The 22,640-nt window shown below is 39.2% G+C and overlaps 1 protein-coding gene across 1 annotated transcript in view; it reads right to left on the bottom strand.

Annotated features, from left to right (window-relative positions):
* Positions 1-14,451, bottom strand: part of EFCAB3 (EF-hand calcium binding domain 3) — a gene marked incomplete at both ends in the record, with an annotated part of 388,991 nt that extends 374,540 nt beyond the window's left edge. The window contains 7 exons of the mRNA XM_080922461.1: positions 395-469; positions 2,995-3,138; positions 6,190-6,272; positions 7,115-7,233; positions 9,913-10,027; positions 13,051-13,211; positions 14,425-14,451. Of these exons, the coding sequence (XP_080778587.1) occupies positions 395-469; positions 2,995-3,138; positions 6,190-6,272; positions 7,115-7,233; positions 9,913-10,027; positions 13,051-13,211; positions 14,425-14,451 (724 nt within the window). The remainder of the gene's footprint in view (positions 1-394; positions 470-2,994; positions 3,139-6,189; positions 6,273-7,114; positions 7,234-9,912; positions 10,028-13,050; positions 13,212-14,424) is intronic.
* Between the last annotated feature and the right edge of the window lie 8,189 nt (positions 14,452-22,640).

The following is a 22,640-nucleotide window of genomic DNA, read 5'->3' as shown; positions in this document are numbered from 1 at the left end:
CCAAAAAACTCAGGGGCTGAGAGATGGTGCAGAAGTGAAGGATGCTTGCCACTCTCTGAGGACTCCAGTTTGATACCCAGGATTCATACCAGGTCTACGGTATCTAATACCTCTTCTGACCTCTGTGGATACCTTCACACATATGGGACACACACAGAGACATGGGAGAGAGACAGACAGACAAAGACAGACAAAGATGCAAGACATACAGACAGAAAGAGAGATTCAAATTAAAAACTTTTTTAAACTCCTGTCTAATTTGCATACTCTAAACTATCGAGTAAAAAAAAAGTGAGATTCTAGAAAGACATAAGTTGCTCTCTCTAGCCCTACACTGAAACCAGTTACTATCCAAACCATTCTCTTTTATACTTTGGATCAATATTATCTTTACCTGGATCCTGAGAGGCCAAGGTAGAACTATCACTCATGACTTTGAGGAACTCTGTAAAATCCAGCATCCCGTTAACTAGAGAAATGATTCAGAATCAAGGAGACAGCGAGCATCAGTAAACTCATTAAGCTTAAAATGTAAACAGAAAAATTTAAGTGTAATTAACTGATTTCAGAATCTCATTGATTGTCTACAAGAGCCATCACACATTTGCCTCTTATAGAGAATATAGTTTTTAAGGAGAGAGAGAGAGAGAGACCTGACCAGGAAAGAACTTGAATAACATATTAAATAAAAAGCAGTATTTCCATAATAATAGAATGACAGAGATCTATCAGCACTTTCCTGCTCTCTATTCAGGGCTCCATCAAATTTATATTTGTAATTATGCATTCGTGGGGGGGGGGCTGCATGTAAATGTCAGTTTGAGCAAAAGTCAGAAGAGGGCCTCAGATCTCCAGGAGCAGCAGTTACTGACGGTTATGTGTAGATTTAGGTTAAGGTGATATATGACTGGACATTAGAGAGATAGGCAGCGATAGGTCAAGGAGCAGAAAGGGAGGAGGAGTTGGGTGGGAGATTTCAGGAGAGGAAATCAAGATGGAACTTGAAAAGAATGATGTGGATCCAGGTGGACTTAATTAGCAATAGGTAGATATGAATATTTTAAGGAATTCTATAGCTCTTTTATCTCACAAAGAAGGGCAGTTTGTATCTTTGTCCATTGGATATAATCTTATTGAGTAGAGGGTTTGTGTATTGAGAATTTAATACATAAACCTACATGAAAAGCTATCGAGCTTTCGAGTCATGTTTGTGCCAGTGGTGAAGGAAAGAAATCGCCGGGGTGGTGTATCCACTGGGGACAGAGACAACAGGGACAGTGGAGTGAACCACGCCTGAGTTCTTAGAGGTGGCATAGAGTGCCAAGTAGTGTGGTGACAGAATGTGTGCTTGACTCCACACTGGAGTGGCATCCTCCAAGTAAGACCACGGGGGGGGGGGGTGATAAAAGGTTAAGCCGTCCTTTTTAATATTTACTGCTACAGTTACAAACCATCCAGTCTGGATGTTGGGTACCAAACTCTGACCCAAAACAGCAAATATTCTTAATTTCCCAGACATCTCTCTAGCCCCTCAAAAGACACATAACAAAAATCTTGACAGCTTCTACATTACATATTTGAAAATGAAAGTGAAACCAAAGGGCCCATAGGCATTTGAATTTTTCTTTGACACTTTTTCTCCTTCAGACTTTCAAGAAGAGGTCTCAGGTAGCCCAGGCTGACCCAGAACATATTATATAGCCAATGATAACCAATTCTCCTGTTTTGACCTTCCAAGCACTGGAATAAAAGTTGTTTCCCACCACACCTACTTCTCTGACATACCTCTCTCTATATATGTATATAGATAGATAGACAGACAGACAGACAGACAGACAGACAGACAGACAGATAGATAGATAGATCTGTGTGTGTGTGTGTCTGTCTGTCTTTCTCTCTCTCTCTCTCTGACATCATTCAATGTAAGCTAGACTAATGTAAATGACAAATATTTATAACCACAGAGATATGGTGTGTTTTTATTGACTCCTACAAATTGTGAACTATATAATCCGACATAAAATGTTGACATCATGAGGTGTACTCTACCTGACTATGAAACATTAGGAACTTTTTTCCTGTGCTTCTTTCAAATAAGTCAAAACCTTCAGAACCTATTTTGGCATAAACTACCTTCCAACGGTTTTGAAAATTATAAAGAATTCAAAATTAAAAGCTACACACATCAAGACAAGTATGGTGGCAGACTTGGAAAGAAGCCCCACATTCACCGTGAAATAGTGAACATGACACTGTCTTCTTTCTGGAATAAGCAGCCCAACTCAATGGCAGTGAAACCAGGAAATGTCACCGGCCGACGGTGACTTCCAGTGGCTTTCACTCTCATTGTGTCAAAGTGCTTATTCCAGAAAGACTCAGGCAACAGAAATACCAAATATGATGTAGTTACATAGCATAATGATTGAGGAAACAAGAGGTAGCATACAAAATACAAAAGAAATCTTTTTATATAGTATTGATATAAAAGCCGGTGGATTGTATACATTACAATAAACTATAAAAAATTAAATAGATATATAAATATTCTAAAAATCCATATCCATAACAATGAAAGTGAATAAAAGAGAATAAAGAACACACAGCTCAGGATCGTACTTTCCTTAAACTGGAGAAACAGAGAAACATGCTGTTCCATGAAACCTTATAATTAGATGCAAATTACTGTGAAGATCTTAGGCTTCGTCTGGAGAGACTGAGTCATATATTTATTACATTATTAATGTGGTGTTACTGTTAAAATAACTAAATGAAAGTAGTCCATTCATAGTTCAATAATGAAACTATCAAAATCCATGACAGTAATCAATCCAATTATGTTCACCTGATGTGTAGCTTTTTAATCATCGTAAACCGTGTTTTTAAAACACTATAAAAACCACATGTTGTAAATATTTACCATTCAGCTTTCCTATCCTCCATAATTAGTTAGGTAAGCATAACTTACATTCATGCATGCAGGGTAAGACAACTTACCATCAATGTCAACAGTCTTCAGCATCTGCCGAATTTCTGAATCACTGGTAGAAATCTTCAGGGTATAAAGGACCACTGGCAGATCATTCACATAAATCCTACCATTTCGAACTTTGCTGAAAATTAAACAACCCTTGGAAAGTGCTGTGTGTGTAAAACAAAACACTCAATTAAAGTGAGCAGCCACTTGAATGCCCCACTTGATTGCCCCACAGGAGAAAACAAGGAAGAGAGGTGCATATAGTCTGTCCACACTTTCCCTTTCACATCTAACTTGTGACTTAGGTATGTCTAGAATAGTGAACCCTTTCCTCTCTGCTCCTGTGGCTCCCAGGATGCACTGCAACCAAAACATTTTATGTTCTTCTTGTTTCTAGAAGGCAAAAATTTTCCTTTTTTTTCTCTTTCCAGTGCTACTTTATAGATTCTCCTCCCCCTCCAAAAAAAAAAGTCTGTTGGATTGTTTGGTTTGTTTTTGTTGTTGTTGTTTGTTTGTTTGTTTGTTTGTTCAGTGAATACAATGTTTAAGAAAAAGATCCAATAGCGAGGAAAGCTGAGGTAGGATGATCAAAACTCAAGGCCTGCCTGGCTCGCATGGTGAGTTCCAGGTCAATCTGGGAGGGAGGCAAGGAAGAGGAAGAGAGGGAGGGAAGAGAAAAAGGGAGGAAGGGAAGAGGCAAGAGAGGAAAGTTGGGCAAAGAGGGGAGGAGAGAGTAAAGAAAGGAGTGGGAGAAAGAAAAATAACAACAATAAAAGAGTTTTGGAGGAATGCGGTAGAAGACAGTTCAGTGAAATGGAAAGCAAAAATGACAGGATACTAATAAAAACAAACTATTCCAAGAAGCCTCTCGGGGCTGGAGAGGTGGCTCAGTGATTACGAACACTGGCTGTCCTTCCAGACTGGGTTTCAATTCCTTCCACCCACATAACAGCTCACAAGCGTCTGTAAATCCATTTCTGATCTCTTCTGACCTCCATGAGCAGACACATGGTACAAAGACATACATGCAGGCAAACCAACCATATGCATTTAAAAGGAAGGAGAAAGAGAAGGAGGGGAAGGAGAGCAGGAGGAGAGGGAAGAAGAAAGGAGGAGGAGGAGGAATAAAAATGAGAAAGAGAAAGTTCTAAAACAAAGCATAACAAGACTTAATTGTGGCTTTTAATCTCAGGACTTGAGAGGCAAAGGCATGGGGATCTCCATGGGTTCCAGGCCAGCCTGATCTACAGAGTGGGCTAGAGTTACATTGCGTGACCAAGTCTCAAAACGAAACATACATTCAACATACATAAGTATATGTTTGGTATTTATATTATATATACTTATATGTTATCTATATGGATATAGTATATGTTGATGATATATACTATATACTATATACTATATAAATGACCCTGCAGCCGCAGAAATAAAGTATAAATAAGTATAAATGAAACAAAGGAATTAGTCTGTTGAAAGGGAACCATTTCCGAAGAGAGAGAAGGGGAGGCTGTGAAAGGTGTTTTTAAGTCTGTGGATAGGAAGTAAGAATTTTAGGAAGTTTTCCCAGCAGTTTTTCTTAACTGTCTATAAAGAAACATATCAGTTAGCAAACCTACTTTTGAGATTTTGTTTTTAGAAAAATGGAATCACCTAAACTGGGAATGACGGCAGCATACCTACAATCCCAGCACTTGGAAGGCAGAGCATGGCAGTCAGAGGTAAAGTTCACTCTCTGCCTCATTGTGAGTCTGAGGACAGCCTGGGCTACATAAAACTGTCTCATCCTTCATCTCATTGTGAGTCTGAGGACAGCCTGGGCTACATAAAACTGTCTCATCCTTCTTCTCATTATGAGTCTGTGACCAGCCTGGGCTACATAAAGCTATCTCATCCACTGCCTCATTGTGAGTCTGTGACCAGCCTGGCCTACATGGACCTATCCCATCCTTTGTCTCATTGTGAGTTTCAAGCCAGACTGGGCTAGATAAAGCCATCTCAAAAAAACAACAAAATTACTTTTTTAATAGGGATATCAATAAGATAGTACCTCCACACCTGTAACCTGTATTCACAGTTTCTAAGACATAAATTCAAAATATAAAAACTACAGCCATCAAAAGATTAATTATGGGGACTGAAGAAATGGCTCAGTGGTTAAAAGCACTGACTGCTCTTCCAGAGGTCCTGAGTTCAATTCCCAGCAACTACATGGTGGCTCACAACCATCTGTAATGGGATCTGATGCCCTCTTCTGGTGTGTCTGAAGACAGCTACAGTGTACTCATATAAATAAAAATAAAGATGAGTTCTTTTTAAGCATGGTATATACACAGAATATTATTCACTTCGTTTATTTTAAAGAACTGTTGTAATTTGAGCTGACAGTCACAACCTGGAAGATGCCATGTTTGGTGACATAAACCAGTCACAGGACAGACCGTTCTATTTACAGCAGTAGTCTCAAACAGTTCAATGTAAAAAGCAAAGACTAGAATCGTGGTTGTTAAGGACTGAGAAGAGGGGGAAAGAGGTAATCATTCACCAAGGGGTATAAAGTTCCAATTGCATATAATAAAATCTAGAGATCTACTTACAACATTATATGCACACATATATTATAATATTCAATATTATAAGCAACACTACATTGTACACTTAAAAGATGTTAAGGAGGTAGTTCTCATATTAAATGTTGTTGAAAAATGGGAAGTAAAATGTTTGCTTGCATAGATTTTTAAATAAGCAAATCATGTGTGTACATGTGCAAGTGTGTGGAGGTGAGAGGTCAACCTCAAATGTCATTCTTCATGGGTCCTCTGCTTGTCGTCTGAGACAAGGTCTCTCACTGGGACCTGAGGCTTGCCAGTGATATAGGGTGGTTGTCCAGTGATCTCCAGGGATCTGCCTGCCTCTGCCTCTAGGAGTGGGGATTGCAAGTATGCAGAGCCATGCCCAAGCTTCTAAATATAAATACTGGGATAGCAGGCACTTGAGCAACTGAGCTCCAAGAGAGAAATGGAGCCCTAAAACAAAAGCAAATCTTAAACTGTTTATATCTTTAATACAACTAAAGAATAGGTGACAGACCTGAGAAATTGGGGGAAACAGTGAAAATATGTAAAAGTGTTAAGTCTGAGTCTAACATGACCTGCATAGGCTCAGGAAGGAAGGCAGAGACGGGGAGGGATATAAATTCTAGAATTTCTTATTACCACTTAGTTCTTGGTATTTTGAGAATTCTTCAGGCATTTGTTCATATAATGTCAGGGAGAGGTTAGAAGGTATATCTTTTCTCCTGTCAGAGAAAGGGGTCACATTAGAAAGTAGCAAAGGACATTCATTTAAAAAACAAACAAAAAAACAAAACAAAAAGATTAAAGAAAGGTTTATAAGCAAATAAGGACATCTTTAAACAGCAAGAAACAGAAATAAAGAAATCCCAGATTCCACCTACAAATAAAATGCCTGCGAAAATGGAGTCACAGAAATAACTGAAATAATAATATTAGTGTTGGAAGAAATCTAAAGAGTCAACACAAGACAAGATTCCTGTACAAAAATGGACAAGGAGAGGCTGAACAGATGGCTATCTGGTTACCAGCACTTGCTGCTCTTCCAGAGGACCCGAATTTGGTTTTCAGCACCCATGTCTGGTGGCTCACAACCATCTGTAATTCCCTTTTCTGGACTTTACAGACAGTCACATATATATGTATACACACACACACACACACACACACACACACACACACTAAAAAAAGGCCAGTGCACACTTTTAGTCCCAGCACTCAGAAAGAAGAAATAGGTGGAGTTCTGAGTTTGAGGCCAGCCTGGTCTACAAAGGTCAGCAAGGGCTACATCATAAGACCTTCTCTTTTTAAAAGTTGGAAGTAAGGCCCAAGATACTATGTAAATTTCACAGAAAGTGAAAGAGAGCATGAGGTCAATTGGACACGATCTAAGTCCTCCAACCCTACATATAACGCCCCTGCATCTACCTGAGCATTCCTAAGGTCGCAGCCTTCTCATTTAAGCAAATTGTTGACACTCTGTCTATGGAAGAGATACATAATTGCAAGAGAAAATTCCCAAGTTCAAGTCCCACATTCAAAAATCAGAATAGAATGATTTGAATACCCAAGAGTTAAAGCTGTATGCTGAGATATAGAAGGCTTGTGGGCCGGCAACTTGAATGAAGTACTTTCTTTCTTGGTTATCTTCTTCTCCTTTGATGGCTTCAAAGAGGGAGTGGCAATCTAGAGCCAAGAGCATGTAATTAGTGAGCAAGTTCACCCTGGTAACCCAGTGTCCTTGAGCAGTAAGCCTACAGTCATACCACAACATGTAGCTGGGCCGAATTTCTGATTTAAAACCGCCTTTTATAATTGCATTTTATATGCACTAAGAACTTTTCAAGACTACATATTCTTTGAAAGTACCATTTTCCTTAGGTTAAAAACTAAATGCCTTCTAATTAACATTCCTTTGATTAACAATAACAGATTTTCTAGAACAGCTATATATGCAAAATACTATGGGGAACCAACAGATACTCAAATGATACAAGTGATCTTATTTTAGGTTATCCTTACGGTTGAGCGAATTAACCACTTATCAGAGCATTATAAAGAAGATTGAAAAAAAAAGCAAACACAAATGACAAGGGAGATAGAAAAAGACCACTTTAGAAAATGAGAACTCATCACTTCTCGGCCTTTTGGCTAAGATCAAGTGTAGAAAATGAGAACTCATATGTGTTCCCAAGTTCACATGAAGCTTGGAGCTTGGAGCTTTAATGACTTGGAGTAAACTTAAGCACCAGAAGACTGATGGGAGTTGATACCAAGGTCCCATGTAAAGCTAATGTCCTTAAAAGTAACGTTCTCAATAAGAACCGGCTAGGAAAATCAACAACCATAACAAAAATTAAACCCAATGGAGGAGTACACCGAATATAAGGACTTTTTCTGTCTCACCTCCAAGATAGAAGAACTCCTCCTTTTAACTGACTATAACCCCATCTAAAAGACATGTGTGAATATTCAATTCAAATGTATAACTCAAGAAAACTGAAAGCCTTTAATTAAAGTACTCCAAATTTGTGAAATGCAAGGCAAAAATAGATATAAATTTTCATACACATATACATATACGCCAGACATGGGAATTGTGCACGCCTGTAGACATAGCCCTGGGGAGACAGATTCAAGAGGATCACCAAGAGTTCAAGGCTTTCCTTGTCTACATAGAAAATTCCAGAGTAGTCAGGACTACATGGTGAGACTCTTCATCCAGATAGATAGATAGATAGATAGATAGATAGATAGATAGATAGATAGATAGATAGATAGATAGATATAGAGATATATCTTGGAGAAGAAAATCATCACAAGGTTCTTAACAAATGTAGAACAATTACATGTGAAAGAACACAGGCTCACATGAGCAAGAATAACAAAGTAACAAGATTTGGATGCCACAATGATTTCACACACTGGATTCATTAGATGCTTTTTTGAGATAACTCCAGAACCTGAGCAGAGCATGACACATAGACAAACTTTAAGAAACCACCAAGCAAAACCTTGGGAAATAAAATAATCATTGAAATTTAAATCTCAATGAACAGGGTTAAACCTTCACATTAAATTTGGGTAGAGAAAAAAAATAAATTAACTACAAAATAGGGAACAAAAATACTAAAAACCAAACAGAGAAATAAGAACATGTGGGGAAAAAAAAACATGTATATGCAACTCTGGGTAGTGCCCACCCCAAAGGTCCACACAATGGAGACTTCTTGCCCTGGGAGGGTTATCAGGAACCAGTGGAAGCTTGAAGAGGTGATGATGTAGTGGGAGACCCTAGGATACTTGAGATGTGCTGGTGAGAGACTGCAGGACCCTGGTATCTTCCTGACTAGCTGAATATAAACAGGAGTTCAGGAAGGGAGCACTGTGATAAGCCTTTGCTCCTCACCAAGAGTGGAGGAGAAGTAGGCCATTTTATTTTTGATCTGGGACTTCCAGAACCACAACCAAAAGAAAGCTTTGATCTTTATAAGCTAATTGCATCAGATAGTTTGTGATAGAAAGGCAACAAATATATATATATATATATTTATTAAGGAGTATAAAGAATGGAGTGATGTGGTCTAGTGGCAGGAGAGGTCCAGCTGCTTAAGACACGGAGGCAGTAAAATCACTTGAGCCCAAGAGTTTGAGGTCAGTGTGGACAACATGGTGAATAAACAAACCAAAACGACAGCAACAACAGCGAAGTAGAAATAAGATATCTTAGTTTCTTTTATATTGCTATGAAGAATACTCTGAAAAAGTGACCTAAGGGAGTCATAGTTTGCTTGGAGTCATAGTTCCAAATTGTAGTCCATCACAGATGGAAAATCACAGTAGCAGCAAGAACTTGAGGAAGCTGCTCACATCCGCAATCAAGAACAGAGAGCAATGAATGCATGCACACATGCTCAGCTCAACTTCACTCCCAGAGCTTAGGATCTCCTGCCTAAGGGATGTTAGCACCCACAGTGGACAATTCTTTCCACCACAATGTAATCAAGGTAATTTCCCCAAAGACATGTCCAGTGTGGCACTCCCCATCACAGGCATAAGAAAATGAAAGGAAGCCACACAGTGGTAGCCCACACCTTTAATCTTAGCACTCAGGAGGCAGAGGCAGATGAATCTCTGAGTTTGAGGCCAGCATAGTCTACAGTGTGAATTCTAGGTCAGCCAGAACTACTCAGAGAAATCCTGTCCAAGGGAGATGGAGCAGAAGAAAGAAAAGGAGGATTAAAAAAAATCAATATTTAAAATAGTAACATTCAAACAAACTAGTAACATTTCAACACAAACTAAAACATCAGAAATACTTGGAAGCCAGGGAAGAAAGAGAAATCCGCCATGTTTTTGATTTACCTCAGTTCTTTTACTATGAAGCTGTACTTGTACACTTTTCCTTTTCCTGGTTTGTTTTGATCCTGAAAACTCGGTAGATTTTTCTTCTCTGTACATGAATAGTGATGTTTCGTATCTAAATAGCACAGAAATTAGAATAACTGCTGAGAGGTTTGGCTTTATCTTCCTTTCAATCTTTGTGAAAATTTCCAAATAATATGCTAATCTCCCCCAGGTACAACCACCCTGCTTAAAAAATGACCTAATTATACCTTTTATCCCTGCTTCCATCTTTTATAAATTTGAAATCCCAATATTTAGTCATCTGCATATAGTTTATCAGTAAAACTTCATCTGTAATGATTTTGATAAATGTATCTATAAGGTATTGTTTCTTTTCTTTTTTTTTTTAACCTTGCACCATAAAATTTTTTTCAAGCTGGGCTATGAGTACCTTCTTTTATTATTATTATTACTATTATTGTTGTATATTTTCTTTATTTACATTTCAAATGTTATTCCTTTTTCCGGTTTCCCCTCCAGAATCCCCCATCCCATTTCCCTCCCCCTACCTCTATGAGGGTGCTCCCCAACTCAACCACCCACTCTCCCTCCCACCTCCTCACCCAGCATTACCCTACACTGGGGCATCAAGCCTTCACAGGACCAAGGGCCTCTCCTCCCATTGATGCCCAATAAGACCATCCTCTGCTACATATGCGGCTGGAGCAATAGGTCCCTCCATATGGACTCTTTGGTTACACTTTTTTTTCAAGAGAATTAAATCGTTTATTGAGTACACATGATAATGGATGACACACAAGCTTCATTCCCATCTGTTATTTTATCTGATACCGTTATTCAGTTTTGATATTGCATAGGGTGTGCCAACAACCATTTTATAACCAAATTGTGACCTTGCTTGGCTGACCCTTTCAATGGTGAAACTCATTAAGTTACAATAGTAACTGGCATTTTAACAACACCAAGACTTTTGAAGACAATGGCTTCTCCACCCAAGCAACCATAAATAAATTCCAAATGGAACTTGGCACTACCCTGAAGGAATTCTAAATTCACACTGTTGGGGAAGTTTACCAAGATGGCCTTAGAGTAGACTGCATCATGATCAGACTATTCCATTTAGCAATCAACAGCATGGGTAAAAAGGTCTACAGTAAAACCTTTTGTTGGAATGCTTTACACTTTCCACAGAACAGAAACTAAAATAACCTGTTATACAATTAGTCACAAATACAGCCCTGGAGTATTTGCCCACACACATGAATATTGTCTAAAACATGTTTCTTTGTAGCAGTTAGGCCCTGCCACCACTGTGCTGGGCTGAGTTCACAATGTGTTGTAACCTGCAGCTTCCCTGTCACTTCTCTAGCTCCCCTCTCCTGCTAAGCTTTGTTTCCTGGCTGTGACTAGAACCTCCTGCCCCTGCCATAGCTACGGCTGCTGCTGGAACCGCCATGGCCACCTTGGTTTCGTGGTTTAGCAAAGTTGGTTACACTTTAAAACATCATTATGGCACACAAAAAGTAATAGGCATTCTTAGTATCACCAAATAGACAACAGGTGTTCAAGTTTCCCGTTGTCTGCTAAATGTCATAAACTTCAACACTGCATCAGGATGCAGCAAGCTCCCCATGCTTGCATGGCACGCGTGTTAAATCATCTACATCATCTCCCTGTTTATTATTCCTGCTGCTGTTGGCTCAACTATCCTGTAGATTTCCACTACTTCAGCTACTGGTATATTTAATCCTAAGCAAGACTGTGAAATAAGAGGAAATTTCATCATTTACCGACTTCCTTTCTTAGCATATACCTTCGCCCTCTAGATACTCTATCCTCACTAATCCCAACTCTCCCAAATCCCCACACTGCGATCCCAATGCCCTGCTCTTATCCCCTAACACACTCCAAAGTTGTCTATGGTTAGTCACCTTCTATCAGGAAATAGAGACAGAAAGAGACCAAAGACTGAACTTATTTCACAAAGTGTAGTTGCATTAAAAAAAAAATTTTAACACCTTCAATTTCTTTTTAATCTATTTCCTTACAAAAGAAAAGTTGGTAGTGACCTCCTAAACTGACGTCATGACCCACTACCTACACAATTTGGAACCTGCTACTTCTTTGTCCCAGTACACCCAACCCACATATCCTTGATGATATTAAGTCTATTTCTGACTTAATCAGGGCTTCCATGGGACTACATCGGGTTTAAGCTTTCGTATTTTTAAAGTATAAATGTGTTTAAAATTATGAATTACCTCTAACACTTTATGAAAAAGTAAATGGTTGACAATCAATAATGAATTAAAACATTTGCCCTACAACCCACTCCTTTGGGATATGTGTCTCCCAAGACATGAGTTTGAACCCTTCAACAGTGAAAATAAAGAGGCACATGGAATATCTTCCAGTCCTTGCCAGATAACTTTTATGTGGTTTTCCAGAGATAGATACTTTTATCTTTGTTACCTTACAAATGTAAGTAGTGGTCAAAACGTTGTATTAAATAAAAGAGAAACACAAACTTATGCTAGAAAGACTTCAGTTCAAATGCTCTTCCAATTACAATACACAGGTAATTCCTAACTTCACGAATCCACTAGACCAAGACTTAGTGGGTAGAAAAATAATGAGATAAACCCAAAACATTTTCTCATAGTCTTTCACCTCTATAATAAACAATTTTTTCTGCCTTTATGAAATATTAAAAATGAAGACTATTTGCCTAAGTGTACATAAAATACCAGAACTTTTTTAACTAACAAAAGACATCCAGGTAACTGGTATGGCAATAAGGAACTACAGGATTCAAATGATATCATTTCATAAACCCAAGCCCAGATGGAAGAACTCTTCCATGTCATTCATAAATTCTCTTTAGGACAAACTTACAGACCTATGAGCTACTGCACCTATCTAACTGAACCTCTGTGAAACCTTTCACACTGCAATGGAGCAGCAACAGAAGTAAAAAGAGGTTTAAGAACAACCACACAACAGTTAAAACTGTGTTCCTGAGTGAATGTTCACAACACACACAACCCTATTGTGACACATCTGTGCTGCATGTCTGGCTGTATTAAACTTGAAAAGTGATAATTTCATAATGTAAACTCAAAGTCTGTAACTTACATTTTTTTATATTCTGGGATTAAACCCTTACTTTCAGATGAAATTTTCTTCCCTGTTGTTTTAGAAATTTTGCAGTATTTCTTAGTTTGAATATTTCTTGATGACAACTTGGTTGTGAAAGTATCAGAGCCATGAGTTGATACATCAGTGCTTTCTTCTGTCTGAGAATAACCAATAATCACAATCATGCCTATTCCTTCCCACATACATATTAGATATAGCATTCAACTAAAGGGAGTTTGGTTTTAAAAGAACTTTATTCATGCATACATTATTACTCTAAAAGAATATGTATTCCTTAATATATTGTGTAGCTGCAAAATACACGGCATTCATCAATATACAAAGGAGCAAAATTTTGTCGTATTTTTCAAAACAGTAATTTTATTACAAAAAAAAATTATTTTCAGATACAAACCTAAGGCATGGTCCATGCAAGAAAAAAAAAACTACATTCCATTAACATTAAAAAGCATCTACTCTATGAGAAACTCCATCAAACAGTTGCAAGGGTAAGCCAAACACTGGGAGAAAATATTTACAAAGGACGCATCTAATAAAGGATTATTATGAGCATGTTGCATGTATGTGTACGTGCAGATGCACTCACCCTTGTTCCGTGTGTGGAGGTCAGTTCAGAAATGGCTAAGATTTCTGAACAAAGTTTGCAACCTAAGATGTACAGACATCATCTAAAAAGCATATGAAGAGATATTGAACATTGTGTTTTTAGGAAATGGCAAATTAAACAAGATACACATCTGTCAGAATAGTAACAATGAAAACTATAAGACAATAGAAAAAAAACTGAAGAATGGACTGGAGAAAATAGCTCAGCGGTTTAGAACAATCGTTGCTCTTGCAAAGAATTCCCCGCACCCATATTGTGGCTCACAGCTATCCATAACCCTAGCTCTAGGAGTTCCAGTGCCCTCTTCTGACATCCTGTCACAGAACAGTGAGGGGCTGATGGAACCTTGCTCACCCATCTCTGAAGGCCTATCTAATGGTGAGAATGCAAAATGGTATAGCTACTTTAACAAGTGTTTAGATGGCTTGATGACCTTAAAATCTATCATACCAAAAATAAAACTGAAAATATGTATTATATGCATGTATTTTAATATATGTATATAGAAATTCACAATATGCTTTACAGGCTCTTTTGGTAGAGTACTACCATATTGCTGAATAATATTCTAACAAATGTTTACTGAAAGAGTTCAAAAGTAATCAGTTACTAAGCATGTTTATCAGAACTTTATACTCTCTAAATGTTTCACAATTATGAATAATAAGCAATCATAAAAATAATTTTAAAAGAAGAAATTTTTAAAAGTAAAAAAAAAAAAAAACTTGTCTTGAATAACTTACCTTGCAAAATAAATGTGTTTTTTTCATTTTTCTGTTTGGAAGTAAATTCTGTCCTTTAGGACCTAAAGGCCTTGATGAATAAATAGGAGTGAGCAATAATATAAAAGTGTTTCCTGACAAACTATAAACAGAAAAAAAAGAGATCACAATTGATAAACAGAAAAATAGGAAGAAAAGATCACAAACTATAAACAGAAAAAAAAGAGATCATAATCGATAAACAGAAAAATAGGAAGAAAAGATCATACTTCTATTTAAGAGACAAAGGAATAAATATCTACTTGAAGTTGCCTCTTCAAAGTAATGCTCAGAGTACAATACACAATAAATGGCAACAGTGTAGACTGGTGGGCAAAAGCTACAGAAAACAGCTAGTAGGTGATAAATCAGAGGTCACCTGGCTTCCTAAGTTTACCTTTGTAGCATACAAAGAAGTAGAGAAATGCATTTCAAATGACAGAAGAGAAGCCATATTTGCTATTATTATGATTACTAGTATTGTTACTGTTTAAACAAACCCTAAGACAGAAGTGGAGAAAATACAACCACCACGTTACCGAGTGCTTAGTGTGTGGTAGACATTACAATAAGCACATTACAAGAATTATTTCGTATATTACAAATAATTGTTCTTTAAGGAATTGTCATTGTCACTGTTTTACAGAAACACTCAACCAGCACACAGGGACCAGAATATGAATTCGGGAAATCTAGCTCCAAAACCTTGGTCCTGTACCACATAATATTGCCTCAAAACACTGATACTGCATAGGTCTGAAAATATGAATTAGTAATTCAGCGCAAATATGCTCTTAGGACCCAAAATGGGTTCCAAGCACCGGTGTTGGGCAACCTCACAACTCTTCTGCCCTCTTCTGGCTGCCTCAGGCACTGCACTTACACACACACCCTCATAGAGACACATGCATATACACATAATTTTTAAACCTTTTGAAAATTTGGTGGAGGGAGTCAATGTTGTTGCAAACAAAAGATATTTTATCCTGGCTTCGCACCAAAGACTTTCTCGTTATGCAAATGTAATAACAAACATTTTTTTTTTTTAACTCACATTTCTTTTACTGGTATCCAAGCCACATTTAATGAGTTATTCATTACATTGTTAGTTGTATTACGGTACTAGTTGCAACTATTAGAGAAATTTTTTCTGTTGTAAAGTGTTAATAGTCTAATGGACAAACTGTACCACAAGTAGCTAATGCCACTATTGAATGTTCAAACATTAACCTCCATTTATCATATTTGTTTAACATTAGATCCTCCACCTCATGCAAAACCTTACACTATGGAGAACTCCTACCGGCTCTGCTTTTGAGAGGTAAAAACTAGAGAAGAAAGCAGACGAGGAAACACAGAAATTTCCTCAGCACAGGAAATGATCTGACAACCATAGAGCTGAAGGCGCCGGGAAGTTTCCCAACCACTAAGCCTCCACATAGCTAGGACAACCATTGGCTGACCACTTAGAGGCCTCGCCACCTCTCTGCAATGTTCCTCCATCCCGTTACACTGAGATTCACCTTCTCCTTCAATACTGCATCTCTTCTCCTCAGCCTCTGAGAGGTCTTAAACCTTTTCCTCAGCAAGCCTCGCCAATCCAGCTCTGTCACCTGTGGGGCCTTGAGTCTCTGAATCGTTTTTGAACCTCCATTGCCCAGGTGTCCCTTGGGTTCTGCATTCTGTGCTTCGTCTCTCTTAGAAGCAGAGAGGCCTCCATCCTGTGCTTCAAGCCTCCTCACAGGATGCTCCAGGAGCCTACACTCGCGCTCCCTGCCCGCGAGGCCCCGCCCCCGAGATCACCTGATCAGCCCGAAGCTCCGCCCATGGGACCGCCTGAGGGATCTGGCACAAAGACCTAGTCAGAGGGGCGTCGTCCCGGCTCCCCAGGAAGCGGCTGAGCTGGTGAGCACCTGCCGCCTGGGCGCCTCCTAGAAAATGCTGAGGTGGCGCGCGCATCCCCCACACCTCACAAGGGCCTGTGACCTCATCCGATCCAACCGAGGCCGGTTGTGGACATCGTTGGAAGACCGTCCTCAGACCTGAGTCCCAACTACCCCCTGTTCGATGTTCTCTCTTTCTCTGGTACTCTCGGTCTGGCTGTGGCCTGTCCCCAACTTGAGGTTTGTCTCCTGGCATTCCTTTGACTACTTCCACCATCCCTTCTAGCACCTTCCATGCCTCCTAGTCTCTAAAGGACAGCAACTCAAGGTCATCTGTCCCGCGGAGTTGTTTATATGAGGCCTGGCTGCTTCCTTTGTGGGTCTGAGCTTGGGGTATGGGAATCAGGGAGTCCCATCCATGAAATAATGTTAACAATGTGTCAGCCCCATCCTGTGGGGGCGGGAATAAAAAATATATATGTTTTAAATTCTGTGATGTAAAGAATGTTTTGAAGAAAATACTTTTGTTCAGAAGTCTATGACATGATGTGTCTTTAAAAAAGAACTTTATCATGTGGTTTGTTTTAGATAGGAAGGCAGTATATTCATTCCACAGTATACGTGTGGCGATCAGAAGAGCCTCTAAGGTGTTGGTTCTTGGTACACACTTGTGGAGATCAGAAAAGGATTTAAGGAGTTGGTAGTTGGTTCTACCATGTGGGTTCCAGGTATTGAACTCATATCATCAGGTTTGACAGCAAGCACCTTTCCTCTCTAAGACATCTTGCTGGCCGTCAAGTATATTATTTTTATAAACAGATCAGTGAATTCTTTCATACTATTAACCCAACCGAGATTCTTCCCTATTTACATTGGAGTGAACAGCACAGGCCTTAGATAGATTAATACAATTCACATTCTGCTCTTACTGTGGACAACTTGCAAATTTCTTATGCTCTTTGAATCTCTTTTTTTTTTTTTCATCCTTCTAAAGTTATAAGAATTAAAAGTATGCCTGTGGACTGGCCTGGACTCCTTAGAGCCCCCCCCAGAGACTAGACCAAGAACCAAGGAGCGTAAAGGGCTGGTTCATGGCCCATGTGTGTCATACAGGACTGCCCTGTAGGACCTCAGTGGGAGAGGGTTCACTGAATCCTGTGGAAACCTGATGCCCCAGAGAAGAGCGATGTTGGAGGGGTGGGTGAGTGGGTGAGGGAGCACCTTCTCAGAGGGGTGGGTGTTGGGCTAAAGAACTTGGGGAGGGGCAACTGGGAATGGGAGCAACTTGCAGAATGCAAATAAAATAATTTTAAAAATATGTCTGTGGTGCTTTAGCACATGTTACTGTATGACATTCATTTAGTGATCTGTCCTAATGCTTTGCAACATGAAGTAAATTTATTTATTTTTATTTATTTTTAAAATAACAACTCATAAATTAATAATTCCTAACTATGTTATGATACATGGTGTGTTTTAATATATGTACTGAGAGTAGAATGGTTGAATCAAGTCCTCACCTCACATCTAAAATTTACTCCCCAGGCAATTTTTAAACATAAAAGACACTGGTAACAGAATGCTGTGAGATAGATTTCAAATGGTATCCCTCTTATGAGGAACTCCCGTCCCTATTCTGTATCATTCTCTGACAACCAGAAAGTTCTTATCTACTTCGATATGACTTTTCTCATATTTTCTCATATTCTACATATATGTGAGTATTTGTCCTGGGCCTGGCTTATTTCTTGTGGCAAAATGTCCATCCATTTTCTTTGTGTTGTCACAAATTACAGGATTTCCTTCTTTAAGGCTGAAATAATCTTTAACTATGAATGTACACAGTTCTGTATCCATTCATCCATTGACAGACACCTCTGTGGATGTACAGTTTTCTTATTCATTCATCCATTGACAGATGCTTCTGTAAATGTACAGTTTCTGTATCCATCCATCCATTGACAGACACCTCTGGGAGTGTACACAGTTTCTGTATCCATCCATCTGTTAACAGATGCTTCTGTTATCATATGTTGGTTATCAGGAATAGCGCAACAGTAAACATAGCTATGTGGCTCTCCTTGGATAGACTGGCTTCTATTCTCTTGGGATTGCTAGATCATATAGTAACTGTTTGTCATTGTTTGAGAAACCTTTGAGAGGGGACCAAGTCTTTAATCCCAGCACTTGGGAAGCAGAGATAGGTATGAGGCCAGCCTGGTCTACATAGTGAGTTCTAGGACAGCCAGGGCTACAAAAGGAAACCCTGTCTTGAAAAAAAGAAGAAAGGAATGAAGGAAGGAAAAAGAGAACAAATAATAAATAATGAATGAAAGAACAGTATACAAGGGTGTATACTTTATGTTGCCATGCTAAAATATTGCCTAGATGAATTTGGGGGAGGACAAGCTTTAGTTGGTGTCACACTCCATTTTGGATAGAATTCATGGCAGAAGCTCAAGCAGAAACCTAGAAGCAGGAGCTACAGCTTTCTACCCTGCTTCCCTCTCTTCAGGTCCCTGTCTTAGATAATCCAAGAGCACCTGCTCAGGAGTGGCACCACCCATAGTAGTCTAGAGCCTCTTCTGTCAACTAAGTAACCAGAAAATGGCCCCACAGATAGGCCTACAGGCCAGTCTGACAGAGGTGACTCCCCCGTTGAGACTCCCTCTTCGTAGCAGTTCCCAGTTGATCTTTGCCTCTTCCCAAGTGTCTCCCCTTTGTGCCAGGCTGACAAAACCTACCCAGTACAGTGCCCCTGCCTTTACGTCCTTAGCAACATGTAGCATTTGCCTTCTTTGTAATAGGTGGTCTAACAAATATAAGGTAAGATCTCACCGCTGTCTATTTTCATTTCCCAGATGAGGCATGATGCTAAATATTTTTCAGATATCTGTTGGCCTGTCTTCTTTCCAGAAAATGTTAAGAGCCTTTGCCCACATTTTCCCACACATGAAACTATTTACTTGCTTATTGCTTATTTATTACATCTTGATTAGATATTGATTGTTTATTTAAATCTGTTCATTGACAGCTTCATAACACGTATACAGTACCTTCTGATTGCTCCCACTCCGAGTCTCCTACCTCCCTCCCACCCCCATCATCAGACCCAAGTCCGTTTCATGTCTTTTTGTTGCATGACTCAGTGAGCCTAACCAAGGCCTGGGACCTCACCACCAGGACCTTTGCCCTGTTTTCATTGAATTGTTACTTTTCTTGCTATTGAGTCATTTGGTTTCTTGCTATTGAGTCATTTGGGCTGCTTATATACTTCCGCTGTGAAGCCCTCACAGAAGTATTCTTTGCAAATATTTTCCAACATTTTAGGTTGTGTCTCGACCTTTGACTCATCTACTGTGCAGAAGCTTCTCTCTCAGCTGCTAATATCCTCTGTGTCTAGTTCTGCTTTTGTTGCCCCTGCCTCCAAGATCGAGTACAAAATGCTGCCAGGCCAAATGTCATGGGACGTATTTTCTTCTAGTAGTTTTATATTTTCAGATCTTACATTTAGGTATTTTATCCATTTTGCAGTGATTTTTAAATTATATTTATATTACATAATATAAGTTATATTACATTTTAAATGTATATTATATAATATATGCATGCCCAATTCCTTTCTCTGGTATGTAGATATCCTCTTTTGTCAGCATCATCTATGGAAAAGATTACCATTTCCCCCTTGTCTATTCTAGGTTCTTTTATTAAAAATCAGTTAACTTCTAAAGAAACATAAAGTCTTTGTCCATCAGCAAAAGCACAAAACAAAGAACTATGTCTTAAAAAAAATTTGTGAGACTAACTTTAATCTTTTTTTATTAGATACTCTGTATTTACATTTGAGATGTTATCTCTTTACACTGCCCTGCTCCCATCCCCCTCCCTCTCCATTGGCCTTCACAAAGGTGCACTCCCTCCTGATCACCCTCTCCACCCCATTGCCTTGGCATTCCCCTACATTGGGAAAACATGCCCTCCCTGGGCCAAAAGCCTCTTCTCATATTGATGCCAGACACTGCTATCTTCAGCTACATAAGCAACTGGATCAATAGGCCTCTCAAAGTGTGCACAGAGGTTGGTGTTTTACTCCATGGGAGTTTTAAAGGGTTTGGTTGGTTGATAATGTTGTTCTTCCCATGAGGTTGAAACCCCTTTCAGCTCCTTGGGTCCTTTCTTTAGCAGCCTCATTGGGGTCCCCGAGTTCAGACCTATGATTAGCTGCAAGCATGCTCAGCTGTATCTACATGACTCTAGCATAGTCTCTGAGGGGGGCATCTCTGTCTGGTTCCTGCCAGTAAATACTTCTTGGCATCAGCTATAGTGTTTGGATTTGGTGACTGCATATGTGGTGGATCCCAGGGTAAAGTGGCTTCTGAGTGCCTTAACACAGTAAAAGCAATATACAGCAAACTTGTAGCCAACACTAAATGGAGAGAAACTTGAAGCAATCCCATTAAAATCAGGGACTAGACAAGGCTGCCCACTCTCCCCCTATCTATTCAATATAGTACTGGAAGTCCTGGCCAGAGCAATTAGACAACAAAAAGAAATCAAAGGGATTCACACTGGAAAGGAAGAAGTCAAAATATCACTATTTGCAGATGATATGATAGTATACTTAAGTGATCCCAAAAATTCCACCAGAGAACTTTTACAACTAATAAACAACTTCAGCTTAGTGGCTGGTTATAAAATTAACTCAAACAAATCAACCGCCTTCCTCTACTCAGTGGATAAACAAGCTGAGAAAGAAATTAGGGAATCGACACCTTCACAATAGTCACAAAGACTATAAAACACCTTGGGGTGACCCTAACCAAGCAAGTGAAGGATCTGTATGACAAGAACTTTAAGACTCTGAAGAAGGAAATTGAACTTAAATCTTTTAATCCCATGTACTAGAGCTCAGTAAGATTTAAACGAGACTAAAAAACATCATTGAAAGATTTTTATTTCCAAGAACACTTACAAGAAAGTGTGATCATGCATGAGCACACACACACACACACACACACACACACACACACACAGAAGAGCTGAACCTGGTCATGCTGGTGACGCATACTATAATGTAGAACTTAGGAAGCACAGACAAGGTTGCCATGAATTTAAGGCTAGCCTGCTATACATACTGAGGTCAGTAAGACCCTGACTCAAACCCATGCAGAGAGGGGCTGAGAGGATAACTCAGGCAGGAAAGTGCCGGCCTTGCAAGCAGGACTTGACTTTGATTCCCAGCGCATACAGCAAATTGTCAGGTGTGGTGGCATGCTTTTGTACTTGGGAAACAGAGGCAGATCCCTGGGGCTCGCTAACTAGCCAACCTTAACTTGCATTCAATTGGGTTTTGTACCTGAGGAGCCATAGATAAGAAAGTGTACCCAAGAAACACAATCTTCTACTCCTATACCTATTTAGAGGCTACGAGTTGGTGCTATAATGGGATAAGATTTTGAGGCTGTGAGAGGGTGAGTTTATTTTACATGTGGGAAAGCTAAAAATAATTTGTGGCCAGAGTCTAGACAGTGGTAGTTTTAGAATATATCCACAAATCCTGCTGTTAACATTTTTCCCACAAATTTAGTGACTTAAACATTTCTGGAGGCCAAAAGTCCAAAGGGGGCTTTACAGGGATAAAATTAATGACTCCAAGCTCTAAGTGTTTATAGTCATATTGACTTATGGCCACATTGACTAACTTATGTCCAAATCACTCTGCAAGCAATCACTTGCTTACAGCCAATTCGTCACCCTACTCTGACCCTTTGGGTCTCAAAAGGACTCTTCTAAGTATATAGTGCCTACCAGACAATCCAAGATAATCTGAGCACAAGACCCTTAGTTATTTATTTCATGTAAGGTAACAGTCTCAGATTCCACTAGTAGATATCTTTGGGGAAAATAGGGACTGCGGCTCTGCCCATAAAAATTGGAACCTGCTCAAAAGGTGGCAATGGTTCCATCCTCAATAGAATATTGGTTGGTTCAGTGAGCTACTTAGACAGCTAGAACATAGCTTATGATGTGACATCATAAAACTAAGTCATAAAAATCATGTGACTTCTTCCCTATACTCTGTTACTTACTCTGAGAAAAGTCAACAAACAGGCAGTCTGGCCAGCACAGACTCTGTGAGAACGCCTTCTTGGGAAAAAAAAAAAAAAAAAAAAGATCTTCCAGTTCTTATGAACCTTCAGTTGACTGGAATACTTCGAACTCACTCTCACGAGACTCTGAGCCCAAACCTCTGAATGAAAGCCATTCCTGAATTCCTGACTCCAGAGGCTGGGCAGCAGTTGCTGAATTGTGATG

Source organism: Micromys minutus (genome assembly GCF_963924665.1).
Source record: "Micromys minutus genome assembly, chromosome: 10".
Lineage (NCBI taxonomy): Eukaryota > Metazoa > Chordata > Mammalia > Rodentia > Muridae > Micromys > Micromys minutus.
The sequence above is the reverse complement of the archived record's forward strand: the minus strand, read 5'-3'. Positions and strand labels throughout refer to the sequence as shown.